Raw genomic sequence first — 22,915 nt, 5'->3', positions numbered from 1 at the left:
ATAGCATCCCATAATACCTCATAGGAGCCCCATAGTGCCCCATAGGTGCCCCTTCATCCCCCTCCCCCACCCCATCCTGACAGCAGCACCGCCAGAAGGGCTCATTTGCATTTTTAATTAGTCTGCTGCCATATGCATTTGCATGTTAATGAGCTGGCCGTGTCTAATTGGCTGCACTTTGATGGATGGCCATGCTGTGCCCCACATCAGCATTCCATAGATCCATGCCCAATAGCTCTGCCCCACTACACTGTGCTCCCCAGGTCCTGCAAGCTCCCCAGGTCCTGGAAGATCCCCTTCCCCCCTTAGGTTTACGCTCCATCCGCCGGCGCCTCTGACTACAACCGTGATTCCCCTGCATACCAGTCCTCCAAACCGCCAGGGGGCGCCTTCCCCGCCTCCTTCTTCCTGCAAGGTACACTCCCACTCCCCTCCCCCCACCCTCCTCCTTCCCCAGCTTAATTAACACTCTTAATTAGCGGACGGGTCGTTAATTAGCATGTCACACAGACGGGCATCACGGCAGCGACCCTTGGAGCACTTCTAGTTCTGGGAACCAGTCTGCTTATGGGGGGATACTGGGAAACGCCGCTCACCTGCCCCAGTCCGGCCCTTACTGTGGCCTGCACCCGCACGAACGCCTGGTAATGGAAGATGGGTCCTGGAAGGGAAAAGGGGGATGGGGCAGTTGGGTTTTGGGGGAGGTTGGGTCCTAGAAGTTGAAAGTGGCATAGGATGGTTGGGTTGGGTTAAGTGAGTCATCCAAGGTCATAGAGGATTGGGGTGGTTGGGTCCTGGAAGTTGAAAGAGCCATAGTATGGTCAGATGGGTTGGGAAGGTTCTGAAAGATCATGGAGCCCTCGGATGAGTGGTTTGGATGGGTCGTGGAAGGAGAAAATGGCATAGGATGGTCAGGTTGGTTGGAAGGGTTCATGAAGGTAATAGGTCCATGGGGTGGTTGGGTTGGTTGGGTCTTGGGTGCATAGAATGTTGAGATGGGTTGGGAAGATCCTGGAAGGTCATAGGGCCATGAGGTGGTTGGGTTGGATGGGTTCTGGAAGAAGGGGGCATAGGGTGCTTGGGTTGGGTGGGTCTTGGAGTGCTTGGGTTGGGTGGGTCATAGAGGTGAGGGGTGATTGGGTCTTGGAAGTTAAAAAAGCCATTAGATTGTCAAGTGGGTTGGGAGGTCTTGGCAGATTGTACAACCCAGGGATGAGATGGGTTGGGAAGATCCTGGAAGGTCAAAAGGTCGTTGGGTGTTTGGGTTGGATGGGTTCTAGAAGAAGAAAGGGGCATAGGGTGGTCACATGGGTTGCATGGGTCCTGGAATGTCGCAGAGTAATTGGGTGGTTGGGTTGGATATGCCATAGAAAGTGAAAGAGGCATAGGATGGTCAGATGGGTTGGGGAGGTCCTGGAAGGGAAAAGAGGGATGGGGCAGTTTGGTTGGATGAGTTGAAAGAGGCATGGTTGGGTTGGGTTGAGTTGGGTTGGGTTGGGTTGCGTTGGGTAGGTCCGGAAAGATCATAGAGGTGTGGGGTGGTTGAGTCCTGGAATCTGAGAGAGACATAGGATGGTCAGATGGGTTGGGAAGGTGCTTAAAGATCATTGAGTCCAGGAATTATTAGTGGGTTGGAAGGGTCCTGGAAAGTGAAGGAGTCATTGGTTGATGAGGTGGGTTGGGAAGGCCCTGGAAAGTAATAGGGCCATGGGTTGGTTGGGTTGGAAGGGTCTTGGAAGGTGAAAGAGTCATAGGATGGGTAGATGGGTTGGATGGGTCCTGGAAGATTGCAGAGCCCAGGGATGAATGCTCCTGGAAGGTGAAAGAGCTCTGGAATGATGAAATGTGTAGGAAAGGAAAAGAGGGACAAGATGTCTGGGTTGGGGGGTGTCCTGGAAGGTGGATGGTGTATAGGGTGGTTGGGTTGGATGGGTCTTGCAAGGTCATAGAAGTGTGGGGTAGTTGGGTCCTGGAAGGTGAAAGAGCCATAGGATGGTCAGATGGGTTGGGGAGGTCCTGGAAAGGAGAAGAGGATCAGGGCAGTTGGGTTGGATGGGTCCTAGAAAGTGAAAGGCATAGGACGGTTGGGTTGGGTGGGTCCTGAAAGGTCATAGAGGTGTGGACTGGTATGATCCTAGAAGGTGAAAGAGCTGTAGGATGGTCAGATGGGTTGGGGAGGTCCAGGAAGGGTGAAGAGGGGATGAGATGGTTGGGTTGAGTAGGTCCTAGAAGGTGAGAGGGACAGAGTGGGGTTAGGTTGGGTTGGGTGGGTCCTGAAAGATAACAGAGGCATGAGGTGGTTGGGTTGGATGGGTCCTGGAAGGTGAAAGAGCTATAGAATGATTAAATGGTTTGGGAAGGTCCTGGAAGGGTGAAGAGGGGATGGGGTGGTTAGGTTGGGTAGGGTCCTGGAAGCTCAAAGAGCCATAGGATCGTTGGGTTGGGTTGGGAGGGTCCTGGCAGATAGTACAGGCTTGGGGCAGCTGAGTTGGCAAGGTCCTGAAAGATGAAAATGCTGTATGGTACTGGAAGACTGAAGAGCCATTGGGTGATAGAATGGGTTGGATTGGTAAAGTCCTGGAAGGAGACCAGGCCGTGGTGGAGATGGGTTGGACAGATCCTCAAAGGTAAAAGAGCTGTAGGAAGTTTGGAAAGGTCCTGGAAGACTAAAGGACCATTGGATGATTAAACTAGTTTGATTGGAAAGGTCCTGGAAGGGGAAAGAGCCATGGATGATCAAATGTGTTAGCTTAGAAGGGTTCTAGAAGGGGAAAGAGGCTTAGGAAGATCCCATGCATTGGAAGGGTCCTTGAAGGCAACTGGGCCTTGGGTGATTGGGCCAGCTAGATCCTGGAAGGTCAAAGAGCTGTAGGAAGTTTGGAAAGATTGTGGAAGGGGAAAGAGACGTAGGATGTGCAAACAGGTTGGATTGGAAGTTTCCTGGAAGGGGAAAGAGGCGTGGGATGACCAGATGCATTGGAAGGGTCCTAGAAAATGACTTGGCTTTGGGTGGATAGGTGTGTAAGGTCCTGGAAGGTCAAAGAACCATGGAATGATTAAATGGGTTGGATCGGAAAGGTCCTGAAAGGGGAAAGAGCTGTGGGATGTTGAGATGGGTTAGAAAGGTCCTTGAAGGTGACCAGACCATGGTGGGATGGGTTGGCAAGGTCCTGGAAGGTCAGTGAGCTTTGGAAAGGTCCTGTAAGGTCAAAGAGTTGTAGGATGTTCAAACAGGCTGGATTGGAAGGGTCCTGGAAGGGGAAAGAGCCATGGGATGACCAGATGGGTTGGAAGGGTCCTCAAAGGTGACCATGGCAACAGTGGGGATGGGTCAGCCAGGTCCTGGCAGGGTGATAGATGACGGCAATCCTTCCTGCCGCAGACATACCCGTCGCACTCGTCAGCGGACCTCACTTCCGGCCTTCCCCCGATGTCCACCTTCCACCGCGGCACAACCAATCACTACAGCGCTTCGTCATGCACCCCCCCCGCCAACGGGACGGATGCCATCTTGGGTGAGGGCAGGCTTTGTTAGTGCTGATTAGCTTAATTAGGGCGGGGACAGAGCGAGGTTTGGATGTGCAGATTGTTGGGAGGGTCCTGGAAGGGCATGAGGGGGGCAGATCGGATGGGGGTTTCTGTGGGGATGAAGGGATTGGGGGTGGAAAAGTGTTGGGAAGGTCCTGTAAGGTAAAGAGCCGTTGGGTGATGAGATCGATTGGAAAGGTCCTGGAAGGTCATAGGGCTGTGGGGTGGTTGAGTTTGATGAGTCTTGGAAGGAGAAAGGGGTGTAGGATGGTCAAATGGGTTGCTTGGGTCCTGGAAGGTAATGGAGCAATTCAGTGGAGGGATTGGATGGGTCCTGGAGGGTGAGAGAGGCATAGGATGGTCAAATGAGTTGGAAGGGTCCTGGAAGATCATGGAGGAGTTGAGTCGGAGGTGAGTTTTTGTTGGGAGGGAGGAACTGGGGGAGGAAAAGGGTTGGGAGGGTCCTGGAAGGTCCCAGAGCAATTCAGAGGAAGGGTTGAATGGGTCCTAGGAGGCGAAAGAGGCCTAGGATGGTCAGATGGGTTGGAAGGGTCCTAGAAGATCACGGAGGAGTTGGGACAGATGAGGGTTTTGTGGGGATAGAGGAATTGTGGGTTGAAAATGGTTTGGAAGGTCCTGGAACATCAGAGCAATTCAGTGGAAGGGTTGGATGGGTCTGTGGAAGGTGAAAGAGGTATAGGATGGTCAAATGGGATGGAGGGATCCTGCAGGGCCACAGAAGAGTTGGCTCGGATCAGGATTTTGGTGGGGATGGAGCAGCTGGGGGAAAAAAAAGGGTCAGAAAGGTCCTGGAAGGTCATAGGACTGTAAAGTGATTGGATTGGATGGGTCCTGGAAGGTCACAGAGGAGTCAGATGAGGTTTTTGTGGGGATAGAGGATTTTGGGGAGGAAAAGGGTTGGGAAAGTCTTGGAAGTTGAAAGAGCAATTCAGTGGAGGGATTGGAAAGGTCCTGGAAGGCAAAAGAGTTGTGGGATGGTCAGATGGGATGGTAGGGTCCTGGAAGGTCACAGAGGAGTTGAGTTGGATGAGGATTTTATGGGGCTAGAGAAATTGGATGAGGAGATGGGTTGAGAAGGTACTGGAAGGTCATAGGGCTGTGAAGTGGTTGAGTCAGAAGGATCTTGGATTGTGAAAGAGCCTTAGGATGATGAGATGGATTGGAAGGGTCCTGGAAGATCACAGATAAGTTGGGTCACATAGGGATTTTCTGGGGATAGAGGAATTGGGGGAGGAAAAGGGATGGGAAGGTCTTCTAAGATAGAGATTGGATGATGAGGTGGGTTGGTAAGGTCATAGAAGGTCTAAGGTCCCTAAGGCCATAGGATGGTGGGCTGGGTGGGTCCTGGAAGGAGAAAGGGGTGTAGGGTGGTCAGGTGGGTTGGATGAGTCCTGAAAGGTCCCAGAGCAATTGGGTGGTTGGGTTGGATGGGTGCTAGAAGATGAAAGAAGCATAGAATGGTCAAATAGAATGGAAGGGTCCTGGAAGGTCATGGAGCAGTTGAGTCAGATGGGTATTTTTATGTGGCTAGAGGGAAAAGGGGGAGGAAAAGGGTTGAGAAGGTTATGGAAGGTTATAGGGCTATGGAGTGGCTGAGTTGGAAGGGTCCTGGAAGGTGAAAGAGCTGTTGGATTGTAAAATGGGTTGGATGGGTCCTGGAAGATCATAGATTCCAAGGATGGGTGGGTTGGAAGAGTCCAGGAAGGCGAAAGAGAAATTGAATGAGGGGATGCGTTGAGTAGGTCTTGGAAAGTCATAGGGCTGTGAAGTGGTTGGGTTGGATGGATCCAGGACAGTGAAACAGCTGTACAATGGTCAGATGGTTTGGAAGGGTCCTGGAAGGTCACAGAGCAATTCAGTGGAGGAGTTGGATGGGTCCTGGAAGGTGAAAGAGTCACAGGATGGTCAGATGTGTTGGGAGAGTCCTGGAAGGTTACAGAGGAGTTGGGTTGGATGGGATTTTTACAGGGAGAGAAGAACTGGGGGAAGAAAAGGGCTGGGAAGGTCCTAGAAGGTCGTAGGGCTGTGAAGTGGTTGGGTTGGATGAGTTCTGGAAGGTGAAAGAGCCATTGGATGGTCAAATGGGTTGGGAGGGTCCTGCAAGGTCACAGAGCAATTCAGTGGAGGGATCTTAAGGGTCCTGGAAGGTTATAGAGAATTAGGATTTTCAAATGAGTTGGGAGGGTCCTGGAATGTAATAGAGCTGTGCGGTGGTTGTGTTGGATGGGTCCTGGAAGGTGAAAGAGCCATAGGATGGTCACATTAGTTGAATTGGGAGGGTCCTGGAAGGTCAAAGAGCCATTAGGTGATCCAGTAGGTTGGGTTGGCAAGGTCCTGAAAGGGAAAGGAGCTGTAGGATGGTGAAGCGGGTCCTGGAAGGGGAAAGAGCCCTTGGATGATGCAATGGTTGGGTTGGAAAGGTCCTGGAAGGGAAAAAAGGCACATTGTGATGCAGTGGGTTGGGCTGGAAGGGTTCTGGAAGGTGAAGGAGCCCTGGGATGATCCAATGGATGGATTGGTAAGATCGTGGAAGATTAAAAGAGATGTAGGATCTTTCCATTGGGTGGCCTTATTGACAAGGTCCTGGAGGGTGAACGAGCCAAAGAATGGTGAAATGGGTTGGGTTGGAAGGATCCTTGATGGGGAAAGAGTCATGGGGTGATGCAATGAATGGCTCAGTAAGGTACTGGAAGGGGAAGGAGCCATGTCAGTGCAATGGGTTGGGTTGAAAGGATACTGGAAGGTGAAAGACCAATGGGATAATCCAGTGGATGGCTTGGTAAAGTCCTGGAAATTTCAAGAGCTGTAGGATGCTTACATTGGTTGAAAGGATCCTTTCATGTGACACCTGTGGGCAAGGTCTTGGCAGGGGAAGGAGCCTCATTATGATGCAGTGGGATGAGTTGGAAGCATCCTGGAAGGTGAAAGAGCCCTAGGATGATCCAATGGATGGGTTGGCAACGTTCTGGAAGGGGAAAGAGCCGTATTGTGATGCGATGCATTGGGCTGGAAGGGTCCTGGAAGGTGAAGGAACTGTTGGTTTGATCATATGAGTGGGATTGGGACGGTCTTGGAAGGTCAAAGAGCCATAGGATGATCAAATGGATTGAAAGGATCTTTCCTTGGAGTGGTTGGGTTGGCAAGGTCCTGGAAGGTGAGAGAACCATAGGATGGTGAAGTGGGTCCTGGAAGGACCAAGAGCCCTTGGATGATCCAGAGGGTGGGTTGGCAAGGTCCTGGAAGGGGAAAGAGCCCTGGTATGATCCAATGGATGGGTTTACAAGGTCCTGGAAGGAAAAAGAGCCACATTGAGATGCAATGGGTTTGGCTGGAAGGGACCTGGAAGGTGAAAGAGCCCTGGGATGATCCATACGATTGCTTGTGAAGGTTCTGGCAAGGGAAGGAGCCGCATTATGGTACAATGAGTCGGGTTGGAAGGGTCCTGGCAGGGAAAAGAGGCACATTATGATACAGTGAGTTGGGCTGGAAGGGTCTTAGAAGTTGAAAGAACCCTGGTATGATCCAGTGGATGGCTCAGCAAGGTCCTGGCAGGTAAATCCATGCGCCATCTTGTTTTGCAGCCACCCGAGGAAGCGGGCCGGCGGGCAGCTCGCAGACAGGCGACGCTCTGGGCAAAGCCCTCGCATCTGTAAGGACCTTTCTCTTTCCGCGTACGCCTGTTTTTTTTCTTTTTTTTTTTTTACCCTGCAAGGACCTGTCTCTTCCACCCAAATCCTCTTTTCGGGGTCATTTCACCCCAAAACCATCTGTTTTCTGGGCACACGGGGTCATGTCAAGTCATCAAGACACCACAGCGGCTCCTATGTTAATGAGCCACTACTAATTAAAGGCCCCAAGCTCCCCAGGTCCTGCAAACCTGCCAGGTCCTGCGAGATCCCAAATCCTTCCAAGTTCCCCAGGTCCTACAAGATCCCAAGTCCTCTAAGCTCTCAGGTCCTCCAAGCCCTCCAGGTCCTGCAAGCTCCCCAGGTCCTCTAAGATCCCAGTCCCTCCAGGTTTCTAGGTCCTCCAAGCTCCCAGGTCCTGCAAGCTCCCCAGGTCTTACAAGCTCCCTACGTCCTGCGAGATCCCAAAGTTCTTCAAGATCCCTAGGTCCTCCAAGCTCCCCAGGTCCTGCAATTAACACAATTGATCTCTCCCAAGATCTATTCGCCGGAGCACACCAACGCCAGCTTGCCATCCAACCCTTCGACACCAGTCGCCTCTCCCCCTTCTCTCTCAGGTACCGTTGAGGCGCTGTGACCTTCCAGGACCTTACTGGGCGGTGCTGGGAGAGGGGGCGTTTCTCTAATGGAACTTTCTGTTTTGTTCAGCAGGGACTGGTGCTTGGGGGAGGAATGGAGCTCAGGCGTCACCCAATTATGAAGCACCATTGCACTCTTTGGTACGTTTCCTTTGGGCAGAGGAGGAGGAGGTGGGAGCTGATTGGAGGAGAGCTGCACAAGCTGATTGGTGGAGAGGTGGTGGGGAGCTGGTGATTGGTTTAGACTGGGGGCTGGTTGGTAGGCCAGTGTGGGTACTGATCTAGACTGGGAGCTGGACTGGGAGATGGTTGGTGGCCCAGTGTGGGTACTGGTCTGGACTGGGAGCTGCTTGATAGTCTGGAATAGATAATGGACTGTGCTGTGAGCTGGTAACTGGTCTGTGCTAAGAGTTCCATGGTAAATCTGTATGGGTACTGGTCTGGAATGGGAGCTAATTATTGGTTGGACTGGGAGCTGGTGGACGAGTATGGGGACTAGTCTGGACTGGGAGCTGGTTACTTGTCTGTTCTGGGAGGTGGTTGGTGGACCAGTATGGGTACTGGTCTCAATTAGGAGTAGTTGGTCAACCAGTATGGATTGGTCTGGACTGGGAGCTAGTTATTGGTTTGGACTGGGAACTGGTTGGAGGAGCAGTATGGGAACTGGTCCAGACTAGGAGTTGGTTTGTCAACCAGTATGGTACTGGTCTGGAATGGGAGCTGTTTGGCAGACCAGTATGGGTATTTTTGTGTACTGGGAGCTCATTAATGGACCGGTACGGGTACAGGTAAGAAATGGGAGCTGGTTGGTGAACCAGTACGGTTACTGGTGTGGACTGGGAGCTGGTTGCTGGTGTGGACTGGGAGCTGGTTGGTGGCCCACTATGAGAACTGGTCCGGACTGGGAACTGGTTCCTGGACCAGTATGGATACTGGTATGGATGAGGAACTGGTTATTGTTCTGGATTGGGAGCTGGTGTTCGGAGCAGTATGGTTACTGGCCTGGACTAGGAGCTAGTTGAGGGTCCAGTATGAATACTTACCTAGATTGAGAATAGTAGGTTGACCAGTACGTGTATTTGTCTGGACTGGGATCTGGTTACTGGTTTGGACTGGGAGCCTTTCGTTGGACCAGTATGAGTACTGGTCTGGACTGAGAACTGGTTACTGGTCTGGACTTGGAGGTGGGTGGTGGACCAGTATGTGAACTGGTCTGGACTGGGAGGTAGTTGGTGGACCAGTATGTGAACTCTGAACTAATGGGAGCTGGTTATTTTTATGTACTGGGAGCTGGGTATTGGTGTTTACTGAGTGCTGGTTGGAGGACCCATATAGGTACCGATCTGGAATGGGAGCTGGTTATTGATCTGGACTGGGAGCTGGTTTGTGGAGTAGTATTGGTACTGATATGGACTGGAAGCTGAATACTGTTCTGAACTGGGAGCTGGTTGATACACCATTATGGGTACTAGTCTGGACTGGGAGCTGGATTCTGGTCTGGACTGAGAGGTGGTGGTTGAACCATTATGGGTACTGGTCTGGACCGTGAGCTGAATAATGTTCTGCACTAGGAGCTGTTCGGTGGACCAGTATGAGTACTGGTCTGGAATGGGAGTTGTTTGATGGACCATAGTGGTTACTGGTCTGGACTAGGAGCTGGTTGATGGACCAGTCTGGGTACTGGTCTTCTTGGGAGGTGGCTGATGGCCCAGTATTTGAACTGGTCTGGACTGGGAGCTGGGTGGTGGACCAGAATGGTTACTGGTCTGGACTGGGAGCTGTTGTTGGATCAGTATGGGAACTGGCCTGGACTGGGAGCTGGATACCAGTCTTGAGTGGGAGCTGGTTGGTATCGATATGGATACTGGTGTGGAATGGGAGCTGGTTGGTGGACCAGTATGGATGTTGGTCTGGACTATGAAGTGTTTGTTCGGCCTGTATGTGAACTGGACTGGACTGGGAGCCAGTTGGTGGACCAGTATTGTTATTGTTCTGTACTGGTAGCTTGGTGGTGGACCAGAATGGGTACTGGTCTGGGCTTGAGAGCTGGTTTCTGTTGTGGACTGGGTGATCGTTGGTGGCCCAGTATCAGTGTTGTTGTGGACTGGGAGGTGGTTGGTGTCCCAGTGTCTGTTCTTCCCTGGGCTAGAAGCTGGTTATTGCTCCAGACTGGGAGGTTGTTGGTCGACTACTGTAGTTACTGGTTTGGATGGGGAGCTGTATTGCAGAGCAGTATGGGTACTGGTCTGGACTGCGAGCTGGTTCTTGGACCAGAGTGGGTACTGGTCTGGTCTGGAAACTTGATACCAGTCTCACCTGGGAGGTGGTTGGTGGATCAGTATTGGAACTGGCTTGCACTGGTGTCACGGTGTTATCCGTGGCAGTGACCCAAGGGAAACCGAGAAGGGGGAGAGGAGAGAAAAAGAAAAAAAAAACTGTGTCAATGGCCACGCGGCCACCCGAGCAGAGCCGCGCTCCGGGGTGCAGGGGGGAAAACAGCGGGAAGAGATGAGTCTACAAAAACAACGGCACGATCTGAGAAGGAACGGTAACTTTACTAAATCTAATAAAATTGAACAATTGAGAGAGACAAAGTTTCCAACCCAAAACTGAGAGCTTAGGTTAGGGAAGAACTGCAAGGGAAGCACACGTGCTGAATCTCCGCAGCAGCCCAGAGCGCAGCCTGGCATCCGGTGCGGAGCTCCGCCCCTCTGCTGCTCCCACAGCATTAACTCCTTCACTGCTGCGTGATGCTCTGGTGTGGAATACCGGCATCAAAACCACAATAACTGGGAGCTGGATACTGGTCTGAACTGGGAGCTTTTGGGTGAATCGGTATGGGTACTGGTGTGGAATGGAAGCTGGTTGATGCACCAGTATGGGAACTGGAATGGACTGGGAACTGGATACTGGTCTTGTCTGGAAGCTGGTTGGTGGATCAGTATGGGAACTGGCCTGGACAGGGAGCTGGACACTGGGAGCTGGACACTGGTCTGGCCTGGGATCTGGCTATTGGTTTGCACATGGTGCTGGTTGAAGGACCAGTACTAGTCTGGAATGGGATCTGGTTACTGATTTTGACTGGGAGCTGATTGATGAACCATATGTGTACTGGTCTGGACTGGGAGGTTGTTACTGGTCATGTCTGTGAGCTGAATGGTGGACCAGTATCTGTTCTGGTTTGGACTGGGTGCTGGTTGGAGGACCAGTATGGGTACTGGTCTGGACTGGGAACTGGACACCAGTCTTGACTGGGAGCTGGTTGGTGGACCAGTATTGGTCTTTGCCTGGACTGGGATTACTTGGTTGACCAGTATGATTATTGGTCTGATCTTGTTGCTGGTCTGGAGTGAGAGCTGGTCTGTGGACAAGTATATGAACTGGTCCAGACTCCAAGCTGGTTGTTGTCCCAGTATGGGTTCTGGTCTGGACTAGGAGCTGGATGGTGGACCAATATAGATACTGGTCTGTACTGAGAGGTGGTTGGTTGACCAGTATGGGTACTGGTCAAGACAGGGAGTAGTTGTTGGACCTGAATAGCTGGGCTGAGGTCAATGGGATAAGGTTCAATAAGACCAAGTGCCGGGTCCTGCACTTTGGCCACAATAACCCCATGCAATGCTATAGGCTTGGGGCAGAATGGCTTGAAGAATGTAGAGAGGAAAAGGACCTGGGGGTGTTGGTTGATGCTCGGCTTAACATGAGCCAGCAGTGTGCCCAGGTGGCCAAGAAGGCCAACAGCATCCTGGCCTGTATTAGAAATAGTGTAGCCAGCAGGAGCAGGGAGGTGATCATCCCCCTGTACTCAGCTCTGGTGCGGCTGCACCTCGAGTACTGTGTTCAGTTTTGGGCCCCTCACTACAAGAAGGACATTGAGGCCCTGGAGCGTGTTCAGAGAAGGGCAACAAAACTGGTGAGGGGCCTGGAGCACAAGTCTTATGAGGAGCGGCTGAGGGAGCTGGGATTGTTTAGTCTGGAGAAGAGGAGGCTCAGAGGAGACCTTATTGCGCTCTACCACTTCCTGAGGGGGGGTTGTGGTGAGGAGGGGGTGGGCCTCTTCTCCCTGATAACTAATGACAGTATGAGAGGAATGGCCACAAGTTGCGCCGGGGAAGATTTAGATTAGACCTGAGGAAACATTTTTTCTCTGAAAGAGTGGTCAGGCACTGGAATGGCCTGCCTAGGGAGGTGGTTGAGGCACCGTCCCTAGCGCTGTTCAAGAAGCGTTTAGATGAGGTGCTAAAGGATTTGATTTAGTAGTTGGGTAGGGATAGTGATAGGAGGATGGTAGGACTAGATGATCTTGTAGGTCCTTTCCAACCTAATGTACCTATGAACCAGTATGGGCACTGGTCTGGAATGGGAGCTAGCTGGCAGACCAGTACGGAGATTGGTCTGGACTGGGAGCTAGATGGAGGACTAGAATGGGTACTGGTATGGGCTGGGAGCTGGTTGGTGGTGCCTTATGAGTACTGATGTGGACTGCGAGCTGATTACTCTCCTTGACTGGGAGCTGGCGGCTGGAGCAGTAAGGGTATTGGTCTGGACTGGAAGGTGGTTGGTGTCCCGGTATGGGTTCTGGTCTCGATTAGGAGCTGGTCATTGGTCTGGACTTGGGAGCTGGTTTGTGGACCAGTGTGGGAACTGGTCTGAACTGGGAGCTGGTTACTGTTTTGGACTGGTATCTGGTTGGTGGACCAGTATGGGTACTGATTTGGACTCCGAGCTGGATACTTGACTGGGAGCTGATAGGTTGACCAGTATGGGTACTGGTCTGGACTGGGAGTAGTTGGTCAGCCACTATGACTATTGGTCTGGACTGGAAGCTCATTGGTGGCCCAGTATGGGTATTGCTGTAGACTGTGAGGTGGCTGTTGTCCCAGTATGGTTACTGTCTGGACTTGGAGCTGGTTGTTGGTGCATGATGTTGGTTGGAGGACCAGTATGGATTCCGGTCTGGACTGGGAGCTGATCAGTACTGGCTTGTACTGGGAGCTGGATAGTGGTCTGGACTGGAAGCTGTTTGGTAGACCAGTATTGGTCCTGGTCTGGACTGGGAGCTGGATGGTGCACCTGTATTGGTACTGGTCTAGACCTGGCTGATTAGTGGACTGGTACTGATCTGGACTGGTAGCTGGTTTGTGGACCAGTATTGGTACTGGTATGGACTGTGAGCTGGATACGGGTCAGGACCAGGAGCTGGTTGTTGTACCAGTATGGGTACTGGTCTGGACTGGGAGCTGCTCTGTGGACAAGTATGGGTACTGGTCTAAACTGGAATCTGGTTACTGATCTGGACTGGGAGCTGTTTGATTGACCAGTATGAGTATTGGTCTTTACTGGAAGGTGGTTTGGCCCAGTATGCTTACTGGTCTGGACTTGGAGCTGGTTTCTGGACCAGTATGGGTAGTAGTCTGGAATGGGAACTGGTTGGTGGAGCAGTATAGGTAGTGTTGTGGACTGGGATCTGGTTTCTGGTCTGCACTGGGAGCTGGTTCCTGGACCAGTATGGGTTTTGTTGTAGACTGGGAGGTGGTTGATGGCCCAGTATGCGTACTTGTCTAGACTGGGACCTGGTTGGAAAACTGGTATTGGTACTTGTCTTGACTGAGAGCTTGATGGTGGACCAGTATGGGTACTAATCTGGACTGGGAGCTGGATACTTTTCTGGACTGGGTGCTGGTTCTTAGACCAGAATTGGTGCTGATCTGTTCTGGGAACTGTATACTGGTCTTGACTGAGAGCTGGTTGGAGGGTCAGTATGGAAACTGGTCTAGACTGGGAGCTGGTTGTTTGACCAGTATGGAGCTTGATGGTGGACCAGTATGGGTACTAATGTGAACTGTGAGCTGGTTACTTGTCTGGACTTGCAGCTGGTTGGTGGACCAGTATGGGTACTGGTCTGAACTGGGAGCTGGTTGGCAGACCTGCATGGGTATTTCTGTGGACTGGGACCTTGTTGGTGGCCCATTGTACTGGTCTGGACTGGGAGCTCTTTGGTGCACTAGTTTTGGTTCTGGTTATTGATTGGGAGGGGAATGTAGGAGGGGAAAGGAGGAAATAGGTGGAGAATATTTGGGATTAGGGGGAAATAGGGTAAGTGATGGGGAAAAGTGGACTAAATTTGAATGGGAATTAATGAAACAGAATGAAAATGGGAAAAAAAATGAACTAAAAGAAAAAAAATGAATAATTTTGGAAAAATTGAAAGAAAAATGGGTAAAAATTGGAAAAAATGTTAAAAATATTGAACAAAGTGGTAAAGATGGATAAAAAAGGAATAATCGGAAAAAAATGAGACTAATCAAAGAAATGTGAAAAAATAAATGAAAAATTGAAAGAATGAGTAAAAACGGAAAATAGTGAACGAAAAATGTAAAAAGAAATACAATGGGAAAGTAAAAAAAAAAAGGGGAAAAAACAGATACAAAATTGAATAAAATGGAATAAAAATCGAAAAAATATCTAAGAAAAAGGGAAAAATCAAATAAGAAGGGAAAAAGTCAACCAGAATTTGAAAAAAAGGAGAAAAATCGGAAAAAAGGGAATATTGAAAAAATTGGAAAAATTGAATGAAAAAGGGAAAAAAAAGTTAAAAGGGTTAAAGATTAAAAGTTGAACCGTAAAGGGAAAAAATTGAATAACAGTGGAAAAGTTGAACGAAAACAGAAACAATGGAAAAAGTGTGGAAAAATCAGAAAGGAGGGGGAATATTGAAAAGAATGGGAAAGTGTCAAATAAAAAGGGGAAGAAGTCAAATAAAAAGCATAAAATGGAACAAAAAATGGAAAACTGTGAAAATTGAGAAAAAGGAAACAAATGAGACTAAAAGGGAAAAAAATAGTGAAAAAGTGGGAAAAATGGAAAAAAATTGGAAAAACTTGAAAAATAAAAGGAAGGGAAAGAATGGGAGAAAAAAAGGGAAAATGGAAAAAAAAATGGGAATAAACTGAATTAAAAAGTGAAAAGTCAATCAAAATGGGAAAAATGGAACAAAAAGGGAAAAGTTGACCAAAAAGTGTGAGAAGATTAAACAAAAATGGGAAAATAGATGAATAAATGGGGAGAAAAATGGAAGAAAAAAATGAAAAATGGAAATAAAAGGGAAAATTTAAAAAAGGGAAGAAATGGGAAAAAATTGAAAAAATTAAAAAAGGGGAAAAGGGAAAAATGGGAAAAAAGTCGAATAAAAAGGAGAAAAATTGAATAAAATGGGAAAAGTTGACCAAGAAGGGGGAAAAAATCAAACAAAAATGGGAAAATTCAAATAAAAAGGTGAGTGATTTAAATCAAATAAAAAGGTGGGTGATTGAATTAAAAGAAAAAGAATGGAAGAAAAAACAGAATAGTTGAAATAAAAGGGAAAAAATGATAAAATTGGGAAGAATGGGTAAAAAGGGAAAAAAATAGAAAAATGGAAAAATTGGGGGAAAAAATGGGAAAAAATGAAGAAAGACGTAAAAAAATCGGAAAAAAATTTGAAAAAAAAAAGAAAAAGGGGAAAAAAGGAAAAATGGGAAAAAATGGGGAAAAAATGAGGAAAAATGAGGAAAAATGGTAAGCAAAAGGGGCTGAAGGGATCAAAATAGGGGAAGGGGCAGCATGGGTGATGCTTGTGTCCCTTTTCCCCCCCGCATGGTTTGGGCAGAGCCGTATCGAGGACCGCTTGGAGCGGTTGGACGACGCCATCCATGTTCTGCGCAACCACGCAGTGGGGACGGGGACGGCCATGAGCGGAGGGCACGGGGACACTCCCGCCTTGATGGCGGCAGCACAGAACGGGGCCATGGCGGCACTGGGAGCTGGGTATGGAGGAGCCATGATGGCGGCCAACCGGCACGCATTGATGGTAAGGGGAGAGGGGAGGGGACAGGGGGTGGGGTATGGGAAAGGGAAGGGAAGGGAAGGGAAGGGAAGGGAAGGGAAGGGAAGGGAAGGGAAGGGAAGGGAAGGGAAGGGAAGGGAAGGGAAGGGAAGGGAAGGGAAGGGAAGGGAAGGGAAGGGAAGGGAAGGGAAGGGAAGGGAAGGGAGGGGAAGGGAAGGGAGGGGAAGGGAGGAGAGGGGAAGGGAGGAGAGGGGAAGGGAGGCGAGGGGAAAGGGGAAAGAGAAAGAAAGAAAGAAAGAAGGGGAAGGAAAAGAGAAGTGGAAGGAAACAGAGGAGGGAAGTAGGATGGAAAGAAAAGACGGGGAAAGCAGAGAGAAAGGGGAAAGAGAAGGGAAAGGAGAACAAGAAGGAAATGGAAAGGCGAATGTGCATGCATCTGGGCTTGCAGCCTGCAACATGCATGACCCTGGACTTGCAGAGTGCATTGCATCTGGGATTGCAACCTGCATATATCTGGGGTTGCAACCTGCAACATGTGCGACCCTGGGCTTGCAAAGTACTTGCCCCTGGGGTTGCACTGTGCATTGCATCTCTGCATGCCCTCTTGTAGGTCGCAGCGCATCGCGAGGACAGCGTTGGCCTCCGTGCTGCTCACACGTTGCACCCCAACCAAGTGGCAGTGCCGCAGCTCCCAGTGCAATCGGCCGCATCTCCAGAGCTCAACGCAGCCCAGGATCCCTATAGGGGTGAGTAGCAACTGTGCAGGGCTCGCATTGGGTTGGGTTGCATTGCGTTGCATTGCTTTGCTTTGCTTTGCTCAGTGGTTGCAGTGCAGTGCTCAAGGGTTGCATTGCATTGCGTTGCTCAGGGGTTGCATTGCATTGTACTGCATTGCTCAGGGGTTGCATTGCATTGTACTGCATTGCTCAGGGGTTGCATTGCGTTGCATTGCATTGTACAGGGGTCACATGGCATTGCAGTGCACTGCATTGCTCTGGGGTTGCATTGCATCACATTGCATTGCACAGGGGTTGCATCGCATTGCATTGCACAGGGGTTTCCATTGCATTGCCTTGCCCAGGGGTTGCACAGCATCGCGTGGCATTGCGTTTTGCAGGCATGGGCGCCGCTTTGCAAGGCCAGAGCGTGTCGTCGGGCAGCTCCGAGCTCAAATCAGACGATGAGGGCGATGAGAACGCACACGAGGCCAAAGGCGACGACAAGAAGCTCGACGACGACAAGAAGGAGCTCAAAGCGCTGCCGAGGTCAAGGTCTAGGTAACGGCGCACACGTGGCGTTGCAAAGGCTTGCATTGCATTGCACAGCAGCACACTGATGCAGTGCAAGCCTTGGCTCCATTGCATTGCAAAGCATTGCTCTAATGCATTGCAGAGCATTGCTTTGATGCATTGCAAACCAATTGCTCCAATGCAATGCAAACTTTGGCTCTGTTGCATTGCAGGATGTTGCCTGGATGCGTCACAAACTGTTGCTCCGATGCATTGCAAAGCTGTGCTCCAGTGCGCTGCAAACCTCAGCTCCATTGCATTGCAAAGTATTGCTCAGGTGCATTGCAAAGCATTGATCCATTCCTTTGCAAAGTATTGTTTCAATGCAGTGCAAATTTTTGCTCAAATGCAGTGTGAAACATTGCTCACATGCAGTGCAAGAAGTTGCAGAAATGCGATGCAAATCTTTTTTCCAATGCACTGGAAAGCATTGCTCTCAATGCAGATCTTTGTGTCAGTTCAATGCAAAACTTTACTCAAAAGCATTGCAAAGTGTGCACGAATGCAATGTAAAGAGTTGCTCAAATGCAGTGTGAATCTTTGCTCAAATGCAATCTGAAGCGTTTCACAAACGCGGTGGGAATGTTTGCTCAAATATATTGCAAAGCATGGCTGAAATGGATTGCAAGTCTTGCTCGATTGCACTGCAAATGTTTGTTCAGATGCATTCCAAAGTGTTGTACAGATACAATGCAAGGCATTGGTCAGATGCAATGCAAAGTGTAGTTCCAATGCGATGCAGTGCATTGAAGAAATGCAGTGCAAAGCACAATTGCAGTGAAAATCTTCGCTTCAGTGAAATGCAAGGCGTTGCTGCAATGCAGTGGAGATCTTGGTTTCAATGCAACACAAAGCCTTGCTTGATTGCATTGCAGATCTTGTCCCAAATACAATGCAAAGCATTGCATAAATGCAGTGTAACTCTTCATTCCATTGCAGTGCATAGCGTCACTCAGTGCAGTGAAATCATTGCTGCAGTTCAGTGGAGATATTTGTTCCAGTGCAGTGCAAATGCTGCTTGATTGCACTGGAAATCTTTGTTTGGGTGCATTGCTAAGTATTGCACAGATGCTGTACAAAGCATTGCCCTAATGTAATGCTAAGTGTTGTTCCTACGCAGTGCAAATAATGGCTGCAATTCAAAATGTTGTTCCAATGCAGTGCAAAGCGTTGCATGAATGCAGTGTGAATCTTTGTTCCAATACAATGCAAAGCACTGCAAGAATGTAATGCGAAGAGTCACTCCAAGGTAATGGATATCTTTGTTTTAGTGCAACACAAAGCATTGCTGCAGTGCGATGTGAAGTGTTGTACGAATGCAACGCAAAGCTCCAGTGTTACGTGGATCTTTGTTCCAGTGCAATGGGAAGCATTTCTGCGGGGTGCTGGATATCTTCATTCCAATGCAATGCAATATTTTGCTCAAATGCATTGCACAGCATTGCATGAGTGCAATGCAAGCTGTTGTTCTAATACAATGCAACAAATTGCAGAAATGCAATGCAGAGCACTGCTGCAGTGCAGCGCAAAGCGTTGCATGAGTGCACTGTGAAGCGTTGTTCTGCTACAGTGCAGCAAGTGGCAGAAATGCAGTGCAACGCAACGTCCCGTTTGCACCCACAGCAACAATGACGATGAGGACCTGACCCCGGAGCAAAAGGCGGAGCGGGAGAAGGAGCGGCGCATGGCCAACAACGCCCGTGAGCGGCTGCGTGTGCGCGACATCAACGAGGCCTTCAAGGAGCTTGGCCGCATGGTGCAGCTGCACCTCAAGAGCGACAAGCCACAGACCAAGCTGCTCATCTTGCACCAGGCCGTGGCCGTCATCCTCAGCTTGGAGCAGCAAGTGCGAGGTGAGCAAAGGGGACGGGGTTGCAGCGGCGGAGGTGTGCCTTAACCGGCGGGGTGCAAATGCAGGGCAGGTGCAGTGCAAAAGGCGTTGCAGATGCGAAGCAAAATGGATTGCAAAAGCAACGCAAACACGATGCACATGCATATTAAAAGGGATTGCAAATGTAGTAAGAAAGGGATGGGAAATGCAGTGCAAACAGAATTGCAGATGCATTGCGAAAGGGTTTTGCAAAGGGAATCTAAGTGCAAATGCAACGCAACTGCAAATGCAATTCAAAGGCAGTGCAGCAGGGGGAGCAAATGCAATGCAAAAGGGGTTGCAAAAGCAACACAAGTGCCCGCGTGCCTTTGCAGAGCGCAACCTGAACCCGAAGGCGGCGTGCCTGAAGCGCAGGGAGGAGGAGAAGGCGGCGCCGGATCCGCCACCGCTGGCGCTGGCGGGAGCGCACGCGGCCATGGGAGACGGAGCCAATCACATGGGGCAGATGTGAGGAGGGCCAGGTGCGTGTATTAGGGGGTTATTAGAGGAAATGGGTGGTATTAGGGGGCTATTGGGGGGATTGGAGGGTTATTAGGGTGTATTAAGGGGTATTGACGGGTATTAATTGGTTATTAGGGGGTACTAGGGGGACTGGCAGAGTACCAAGGGGGCATTAGGGAATTATTACAGGTATTAGGGGGGGTATTAAGGGGTATTTGTGGGTTATTAAGGGGTACAAGGGGGTTACTAGGGGGACTGGGGAATATTAAGGAGGGGGTATTAGGGAATTATTATAGGTATTATGGAGGTATTAGGGAGGACTGTGGTGTATTAGGGAGGATTGTAGGGTATTGGGGGGTACAAGAGGATTATTAGAGGGATTGCAGGGGGTTATTAGGGGGATTGAGGGTTATTAGGGGGTATTAGGGGATTATCAGGGTCTATTAGGGGGCTTTTGGGGGGCATAAGGGGGATATTAGACCAGCTGTGGGGGGTATTAGGGAGTTACTAGTGTGTATTAGGGGGTTATTAGGGGGACTGGGGGGTTATTATGTGGATCAGGGGCATTAGGGGGTTACTGGGGGGTATGAGGTGGTTATTAGGGGAACGGGGGGGAGCCACGGGAGACAGAGCCAAACACATGAGGCAGATATGAGGAGGGCAAGGTGAGTTTATAAGAGGAGTATTAGGAGCTATTACAGTGTTATCAGGAGGTATTAGTGGGTTATTAGGGGTTTATTAGGGGGAGTAGGAGTTCTGGCAGGGTATTAGGGGGGTACTAAGGGGTCATCAGGGGGAATTGGGTAGTCTTGGGGGGTTATTGGGGGATTATGAGAGGGATATTAGGGGGTATTGGGGGATTATTGGGGAGCATTAGGTGGTATTAGAGGGTTATTAGGGGGTATTGAGGGGTTATTTGAGGGTTATTAGGAGGTATTGTAGGGTTATTAGTGGGTATTAGGGGATTATTAGAGGAATTGGAGGTAATTAGGGGTTTATTAGGAGGATGGGAGGTATTGAGGGGTATTGGGGGCATTAGAGAGTTATATGGGGTTATTAGGGAGATTGAGAGATATTAGGGGGTATTGGGGGTTATTAGGGGGCGTGGGTGGTATTAGGGGGGCATTAAGTGGCTATTAGTTACTGGAGGGATTGTGGGGGTATAAGGGGGTTATTATTGGGTATTAGGGGGTTATTAGGGGATTATTAGAGGGATTGGGGGGTTATTAGGGAAATAGGGGGTATTCGGGGAGGATCAGGGGGGTATTAGCAGGTTATGTGGGGGATTGGAGGATATTAGGGGGATTGGTGTGTATTAGGGGTTATTAGAAGGGGTATTAGGGACATTGGATGGGATATTACGGTGTTATTAGGGGTTATTGGGGGCATTGTATGGGACATTAGGGCGCTGTTAGGGATTATTTGCGGTTATTAGGGGCTTATTAGGGGGTTTGGAGAGGAATTGGGGTTATTGGGAGTTATTAGAGGAATATTATGGGGATTCAAGGGGTATTAGAGGGTTATTGGGGGATTATTAGAGGGTTATTAGGGGGCTGTGGGGTATTGGGTTTGTTATTGTAATTCAGGAGAAATTAAGGGGCTGTTACCTGGGTTATTAAGGGATTATTAGTGGGATTAGGGAGAAGTTAGGGGGTTATTTGAGGATTATTAGAGGGTTGGGGAGTTATTAGTTTTATTATTAAGAATAATAGAATTACTATTGAAGTATTCTTGTTTGGGTTATCGGTGTATGTGTTATTAGGGTTATCAGAGTTATTAGGGTCGTTCTAGTTTTTATTAGAGATAATATGGTTATGGTTATTAGGGTTATCATTGGGTTATTTGGGTTATTATTAGAAGTATTAAGATTATTATTAGGGGCATTAGGTTTATTATTCGTGTTTACTAGATGTGTTATTAGGCTTAGTAGGGATATTGTCAGGGTTATTACTGTTGCTGTTACGGTTATTACTTGAGTTATTAAATCGGGTTATTATTAGTGTTATTAAGGTTATTAAGATTTGGATTATTTGGGTCATCAGGGTTTTTAGGTTTATTATTAGGGCTTTTAGGGTTATTATTGGGGTTATTAGAATTGTTATTAGAGTTATTAGGAGTACTATTAGGAATATTAGTGTTGTTATTAAGATTATTATTAGCGCTATTTGGGTTGTTGTTAGGGTTATTTGGGTTATTATTAGAAGCATTAGGGTTATTACTAGGGGTATTAGGGTTATTTGGGAAATTATCACATTATTCCAGTTATTAGGGGTGTCAGTAGGGTTATTTGGGTTAATATTAGGTGTATTAGGATTATTATTTAGGTTATTAGGATTATTATTTGGGTTTTTAGTGGTTTTGGGGTTATTCAGGTTATTAGGATTATTAGTTGGGTTATAAGGGTTTTTTTCATTACTATTAGGGTTATTTGGTTTATTGTTGGGGTTATTACGGTTGTTACTTGGGTTATTAGGGTTATAATTCGGGTCATTAAGGTCATTAGGTTTATAATTAGGGGTTATTAATCAGGTTATTTGCATCATTAGGGTCATTAGTGCAATCAGGTTTCTCGTTTTTTGGGTCATCTGGGTCATGCGGGTTATCATTTGGGGCCATTAGCCTCATTATTAGGCCTATTAATTAGCCTTATTAGCTTCATTAATTCCCCTCCGCCTCCCTTCCAGGTCCTAGTTGCTGCATAGTGAGCAACCGCCTCCTTCCATCCCCCCCCCTCTCCCCCCCCCTCCTTTATTTCATTCCCTAAGACAAGTCTGACTCATTAAGCACTGCAGACGCACTGAGATCAATTAAGCAGCGCGATTAATTAATTAATGAGCGCGGAGCGATTCATTAATGAGCGCAATTTAAAGCTGAGCTGCCCGTTCTCAGCTCTCCTCCCCCCCCCACACTGTGGGATTAACGTGATTTTGTGCCTCAATTCCTTTCGGGACCGAAAAGGAAAAAAGCCGAAAGTCATTAATAAAAAGCGCCGAGCGATTCTTAATTATTAGTCCTTAATTAGGCGGCTTAATGAGCGAGAGAAAAAGGGCGTTTCATTAAAAACTCATTAACTCGCAATAATGGCGGATCGAAGTGTACTTCGGGTGGGAGCGCGTGGAGCGCACGTGCGTCTTCATTAATTAGTGGCTTAATTAATAACAAGCTAATGAGGACGTCGTTAGCCATAGGGTGGGAGGAACGGGCGGGGGCTCGATTAGGAATTAATAATTATTATTAATGATTATTAGAGGGAGAGAGAGGGGGATGTAGAGGGAGAAATGAACGTAGAGCTTTTTTTTGGGTCCTGGAAGATAGATAACAAAAGAAAAAAATACCCACAGGAAAAAATGATTTTTTTTGGGGGGGAGGGGTTCTGGGAAATGAAAAAAATTTATATTATGATTTTTTGCGGGGTGAGGTGTCCTGGAAGATACATAAAATAATAATAATCTGGGGGTCGTGAAACATGTTAAAAAATATTATTATTATTATTATTTCTGAAGGGTCCTGGAAAGATTAAAAAAAATGGGTCGTGAAAGATGAAAAAAATAATAATAACAATAATAATATTAATACATAATGTTAGGAGGGTCCTGGAAGATATAAAAAGAAAAAAATGGGTTGCGGAAGATTTAAAAAAGCAATTTTGGGGGGGT

At 48.6% G+C, this 22,915-nt stretch overlaps 1 protein-coding gene across 1 annotated transcript in view; it reads left to right on the top strand.

Annotated features, from left to right (window-relative positions):
* TCF4 (transcription factor 4) overlaps positions 1-22,612 on the top strand; it is a 45,163-nt gene extending 22,551 nt beyond the window's left edge. The window contains exons 8-19 of the mRNA XM_065747119.1: positions 310-415; positions 511-644; positions 3,383-3,515; positions 7,131-7,198; positions 7,714-7,792; positions 7,884-7,954; positions 15,462-15,662; positions 16,249-16,384; positions 16,756-16,915; positions 18,551-18,780; positions 19,133-19,279; positions 21,944-22,612. Of these exons, the coding sequence (XP_065603191.1) occupies positions 310-415; positions 511-644; positions 3,383-3,515; positions 7,131-7,198; positions 7,714-7,792; positions 7,884-7,954; positions 15,462-15,662; positions 16,249-16,384; positions 16,756-16,915; positions 18,551-18,780; positions 19,133-19,269 (1,455 nt within the window). The 3' untranslated portion in view covers positions 19,270-19,279; positions 21,944-22,612. The remainder of the gene's footprint in view (positions 1-309; positions 416-510; positions 645-3,382; positions 3,516-7,130; positions 7,199-7,713; positions 7,793-7,883; positions 7,955-15,461; positions 15,663-16,248; positions 16,385-16,755; positions 16,916-18,550; positions 18,781-19,132; positions 19,280-21,943) is intronic.
* The last annotated feature ends 303 nt before the right edge of the window (positions 22,613-22,915 follow it).

The sequence above is a fragment of the Cyrtonyx montezumae genome, unplaced genomic scaffold, assembly GCF_038088225.1.
Source record: "Cyrtonyx montezumae isolate F1298 unplaced genomic scaffold, pur_monq_1.0 scaffold_41, whole genome shotgun sequence".
In the NCBI taxonomy this organism is placed as follows: Eukaryota; Metazoa; Chordata; class Aves; order Galliformes; family Odontophoridae; genus Cyrtonyx; species Cyrtonyx montezumae.
This window is presented reverse-complemented; position numbering and strand designations above follow the sequence as displayed.